This window comes from Pieris brassicae, chromosome 10, assembly GCF_905147105.1.
Source record: "Pieris brassicae chromosome 10, ilPieBrab1.1, whole genome shotgun sequence".
NCBI classification, from domain to species: Eukaryota; Metazoa; Arthropoda; class Insecta; order Lepidoptera; family Pieridae; genus Pieris; species Pieris brassicae.
Window position 1 is genome coordinate 12,380,048 of NC_059674.1, and position 6,108 is coordinate 12,386,155.

The 6,108-nt window shown below is 31.7% G+C and overlaps 1 protein-coding gene across 2 annotated transcripts in view; it reads left to right on the forward strand.

Annotated features, from left to right (window-relative positions):
- Positions 1 to 6,108, forward strand: part of LOC123715199 (paired box protein Pax-5) — a 69,571-nt gene extending 63,463 nt beyond the window's left edge. For both annotated transcript variants that reach the window (XM_045670111.1, XM_045670112.1), the window contains exons 10-12: positions 1,879 to 2,013; positions 2,970 to 3,078; positions 4,848 to 6,108. In XM_045670111.1, coding sequence (XP_045526067.1) covers positions 1,879 to 2,013; positions 2,970 to 3,078; position 4,848 — 245 coding nt within the window. In that variant the 3' untranslated portion in view covers positions 4,849 to 6,108. The remainder of the gene's footprint in view (positions 1 to 1,878; positions 2,014 to 2,969; positions 3,079 to 4,847) is intronic.

The following is a 6,108-nucleotide window of genomic DNA, read 5'->3' on the forward strand; positions in this document are numbered from 1 at the left end:
ACGTACCCAATACTCGTCTATCACCTGCAAATATGGCTACAATTAACGCGAATACACGGTGCATACAAAAGAGGAAACTTCGATAGTTATAGATAGGTCAGAGATAATATAGTTAACCAAGACTTATCTTGCCTTTAAAAATGTACGCTAGGTGTAACTTTGATTTGGAAGTACTTGCCAGATATCCCGTATCCGTATAAAGAAAATTAACAAATAAACAGTGTGTGTGCCACAACGCCATTACTTTATTAATATACCATATCACATTGGCATTGATTTAGCCAATTACTTGATTCGTTTTTAACGAATATTACGCGAGAGATCTTCACTGAAAACTACTTCTGAAAAGTTTTAGAAACTCGAAATAAACAATTATTAAACATATTCGTTTGAGAATATTTAAATTTCTTGCTAAAGAAAATATTAAAAAGGACTATTCCCTGAATACGATGTTAATTTTTCTGTAAATTACCATTGTTTTGATGCTTACCACAAAATGTAGCTCTACAAATTCGTTGGTAGAAAAATATGCTGACATTTAAATGTCATCGTTACATTGTCTTTTTTTAAACATAACACAAGCTACATAATATAACCCGAAAGTTATTTTAGGAAATTATAGTAACTAAATAACTAAACAAAAAAAAACTTGGCGATTAAAAAGAGTGGCGGAGAGTTTATTGCCAGTTCTTCTCTTACGTTCAACGCTCTATATTAAATGTAAAATTAGAAGCATTTAATGTATTTTTTTGACATTCATAAATGTACATTGTGTTACCTATATGAATAAAAGATTTTTGACTTTGACTTTGACTAAATTCTAAATATAAAACCTCGAATCGGGCTCTGCATAGGAGACCTGGGATTCCATGTAAGCCTTCTTATTCTCTGGATGGTATAACCAGGTTTCATTATTATTAATTAAAATTAATCACTTAGAGTTTGTAACCTTCAGTTGCTGGAATGTACATATTTGATCGTACTTATGTAAATCATTGAAATTACAATAGAGTGTTTGAAACTGTCTTACAATGTTATGACTCTCGTCTCTTGTCTGTTCGCGAAAATCACAGCCTTGACTACAAAAGTTCCTTAAATCTGAAATGGATATGAAATGTTTTGTCCTTATCGCACTCGAGTCACATTTTGCCAATATGTCACAATCTATAACTAATTGAGGCATGTAGTATGTTATTGATTGTAATTATTATTTTTCTCTTCGAAGAACCGTGCCAATAAATATTCATAATATTTTTTTATCATTCGAGTTGTCCACACATTAGACTGAAAACACGAAATAAATACAAACAAATAAGAAAAAAACAAGTTAGATAAAAAAATAGTGATGTATTAATGTAATAGCCTCCGTAACTCGCGAATCGTGGACTCGATAGCCTTTTTTTGCACATTCGTAATAGTTATAAATCTATCACGTGTGATATATCGTTTCCCGATCGTTTCACGTTGAAATATGTATGATTATGACAGTAAATTATGAATATTGGACAAAAAGTCGGTGATAAGAACATTTTAATGCTATTTGGAAAGACAATATTAATCTATTATTAACTTAGATGAATTAAGTTGTAAACAAAATTATGTTACAAGAATATGACACACAGATACAATAATTTTATAAAGATTTTTCATAAATCTTACATACTATTAAATTATAAATAATCAGTTGTTTTATCTTAAAACTACTAAAAAACTATTTGATTACAAAATAACTATGCATTTCTAATTTAAAATCTCAAATTGCACTAATATAAAATTTAATTTTAAAAGTATTACGAGATTTTGATTAGAACAACTTAGATATAGAAGATATAAATACAGTATTACAAAAATAATTTATATTAAAATGTTTATTTCCAGCAGCGACAAATGACTCGACGGGCTCAGCAGCGGGGCCGGGCGAGCCGCCCTCAGCCGCAGGCAGCCCTGACGCCGCCGCCCTTGTTGTGCTACAGCCGCCCGCTCCGCCTTATCCGCCCTATGCTCACTATGACGGTAAGTATTATGTTTACTAATCATAATACTTACCGTAATATTTACTAAAGATTAGTTTTTTAGGCTTTAATTAAAGTTATTTGAAGATATATGGCTATTTGGCCTTCAAGGCATAAAAGGAAATTAGGTAAATTTTTGGTCTTCAAACGCTGCATGAGCCGTAGAAAATGCATTAAATTTTTCTAGAAACCAATTTAAAATTTACACTGACAACAAAGTACTTAAACCTATTACGGGAAACAAAATCGTATTAAGGTTACATCCGATAAAATATACATCCCATATCACCCTTCCTCCATCAAACTACAAAGACCACAAGATAATCTCATCATCCCACATCAATTAATCCACCACGCCCCGTATCCGAAATATAATATTTATACACGTTTCAAGTCCCAAAATGTTCTGGTTCGTTACTCGCGCAGACAAAGCCGTATGATTTTCCCCTTGAAAATTATTTGCATAGACCCGAATGAGCTATTAAACACCCGCCCCCACCCATAAGCAGATTGCGGTGTGCCAAAAGCTTTTACTTTTACACGATAATGCAACGTAACGCAAGCACACAGGGACCAGTTTCCTACGAACTGGTCGTCAAAGAGTGGGGGCGGAAAATTAGATTTCCTCAGAGTGCTTGAGTAGTGCTCGAGTGTAGAGCCACTTTTTGTGATTTCTGTTGTCGCTCTTAATTCTTTCATTGTTTTTGTGAATCGTAAATGACGTCAAACCCGACTTGTGGAGTTTTTGCGTTTTGCAGTTGTTGGGATGTAATTTAATCTTCTATGGTTTGAAGATAAACGGGAACTTTATTGCGTGATAGTCACCTTCGTTTAGAAAAAACGACTTTTATATTTTTATTTAATTTTCTTTAGAATATATGCACATTTACATCTTTCCTAACCCTAAAATGTCTTCATTCATAGTTTTTCCATTCTAAATGTCCGTTTATATTCCAGGCACAGCTACACTAGCCAGCGAGTATGCTTACGCTGCCCCCTACTCGCAATATTCCCCTTACGGTGGACCCTACTCGCATTCCGCCGCTACGGGTCTACTCTCCAAGTGGTAAGTAATATACACATATCACATCATACATACATATAATACCAGGACTTACATGTTTGTAGAAGGGCTTGCAAAAAGTATAGGTAGATAATCTAATTCCATAATATCAAATCAGAGGTATAATAAATGCTACTTTTACGCTAACTGAACATTTCTGTAATTTGATCCTTTATCAGTAATGTAACTTCTGCATCAGTTATAGATAATGATTATCATTTTTGACTCCAATACGTCAAGATCACGTTCCTGGTTTTAGGTGTAAGATGTCAGTTTTCTAGCGATATTTTACATCATCGTACAAGCAAGAAAGAATTCGTACATAGAAAAATCTATTAACATACCAGTCGGAATTTAAACGCATGATCAGTTAAAATCGCATTCTTAATATTGCCAAATCTTATAAGTAGCAGCACAGATATACTAAATTACGAATTTTCACACCTTAATAGCGTCATTATACATGGCTAACCAACATGCTCCTCCAAAACGGTGTACCATTTAGCACAGGATAAATGAGGGTTTGTGCGAAATAAATCTAGCTATTTTATCACGGCCAGGTGATATAGGTGTGCTCCGGGGATGTATGTTCTCACCCGTGGTTTTCCCGATCGTTAACACGATATTTATCGCTTGATTGCTATTTTTTACGAATATTTTTATATGAAACCTTAAATATTTAATTCAAATATACGAATTAACAGAAGGTAAAATGAAATCTTGAAGAATTATATTCGATAGATATTGGTTTTAAGTCAAATGAAAAGAAAAGTTAAAAATGTGACATTTTAATGTAAATAATCGAGTAATTTTGTAACGTTTTCATACCTTAACCACTAAATCGAGATCTGGATGTTAGACTAGGCTTTTTCCAGTGCCAGTAATATGAATTACCTTTAATTTAACGTTTAACTCGAATGAACTAAAATATATTGTACGTATTGAAACGGCTTAAACCCTAAAACAATTTTGACATTAATTAATTGAAATATTACATCAAAAAGCGCAATCCAAGCATAAAGAAAAAAAAAACAATTCGTTCGCACATTTGTCGTAGTCCCTTATCCCACCCTGGGGACCCTAACAAAGGGCTGGGTCTCCAGAGAATCGCAACTTATAGCGTTCGATTTAAGTGATTCTATTGCTTTTAAAGTTTTCAACTTAGGGTCTTATTCGCTTGAAAGAGAATTTATTTGTCGGCCGTGAATTATTGGTTGATGCATCGGGCTCAGATTTTACTACGAATATATATTGTTTTTAAATTACATGTTGGCCCTCACCATATAATTTTAAACGCATTGACGAAGATAAACGTTTTCGAAAATATGTAACAAGAACTATTTTTAATATATTTGATTTTATTTATTATTAATAGATTTTTATAAAATTAAAATCAGATAAAACAGAGACGCTGCAGCCCTTGGTTTCTTTAATATTTTTTTTATTGTCTAGTAGATCAGCATTATTGACTTGAGTTAATTTTTGAACCGTAGAATGATGCGTACATAGATTAAATAATAGAAATCATCCAGTCATGAATATCCAGGGATTTTAACGTCAGAGTACAGAGACCCGAACCTAGGTACTTACTACACTTAAACTAGTCAAGCACTCCGACAAGCTTTTAATATGAAACGCAGACATATTAGCGAATATATTTTAAAACTCGTGATAGATACAGTGCAGTTATAACAGTAGCACACGTTTTTCGTATCGCTATAGTATTTATTTCATTGTATCAGAAGAAGGATTTTATGAGATTATATTTTCAGATATCAACGGACGCCGTGTCAGCAGTAGCTGTCGGCGAACAACAACGAAGCAAAGTGATATGGACACTAACTAACGTTATTGTGACAATTTTAGTTAATTAAAACCTTATCCATTCCTTTAGAACTCATTTATATAGACAAATAATGTGTACAATTCATTTTTATTAGTTTATTAATTATTTAAACACAGATCGGAGCACCTGAGATGATGAAAAATGCGGTAATTTATTATTATGACAGACTTACCTTGGGCCTAATAAAGTCTATTAAGCTCTAATGTTTTTTTTTTCAAGTAATCGTGGACCATTTTTGTGTATAGTTTTAAAGTTTTTGCCAAATATCCTACAAAATTCAAACTTGTTAGATATCAAAAATATTTTTTTAACTCAAGGAATTTGTGAAACCGCTCGTTTTTCATCAGTCCCTACTGTTCTTATTAGTGTGGTAGCTTCTAATTGCTTTTCAATGTCTATAGATTTAACATATACTCATTATTTTTAGTTTATCTATGAGAGAGCCAAAGTTATCGTTGCGAATGTAAATAAATGAAAATAAATGTAATTTCATTTTATTTTAACTATTATTTACCTCAAAGTCTTCAATGCTGTCTAGCACAAGTTACTGTTCATAAGTTAACTTATTTTATAATTGTTATATTATTAAGTATTTGCTGTGTTTTATAAATTGGCTAAGGAAACCTATATTTTATATTATTTCATATCAATAAAAGTTTTTTAATATTTCAGAGAAATTTCTTAGCCAAACAAACATCGCTTAAACTGAACAAATTAATATATTGAGTCAAGTAATGTAGTTTCTTGAAATTACAATGAGATTAAACGTTTCCTTTTTATTAGTTTTTAACATATTATTTCGTCCGTCCATATTCATTTATTATTCCCTTGTAAATAATAATTGATATAATAAGCTTTTTACATTCAGTCTCAAAACTCAGTATAAGATCGAAAACAAATCACAGAAATCTTTTATTATTTGAATAAAAGAGTATTTTTATTTAAAAGTGAAAGTAAACATTGTTTAGAAAAGCTCTATCTAGCGATAATTTGACTGAATGTAATATGATAGTAATAATTTCCGTTATGTAATCTGTATATATTGTTTTCAAAAGCATACAGTGTAGTGTTACACCAAAGTAAAGATTCAGCAATACAGTTTTGAAGCAATTTATCGCCAAAGATATTGTGAAGTTTCTTGGGTAAACTAATAATAAAAATAATCATCTGATTTAGGAAAATAAATA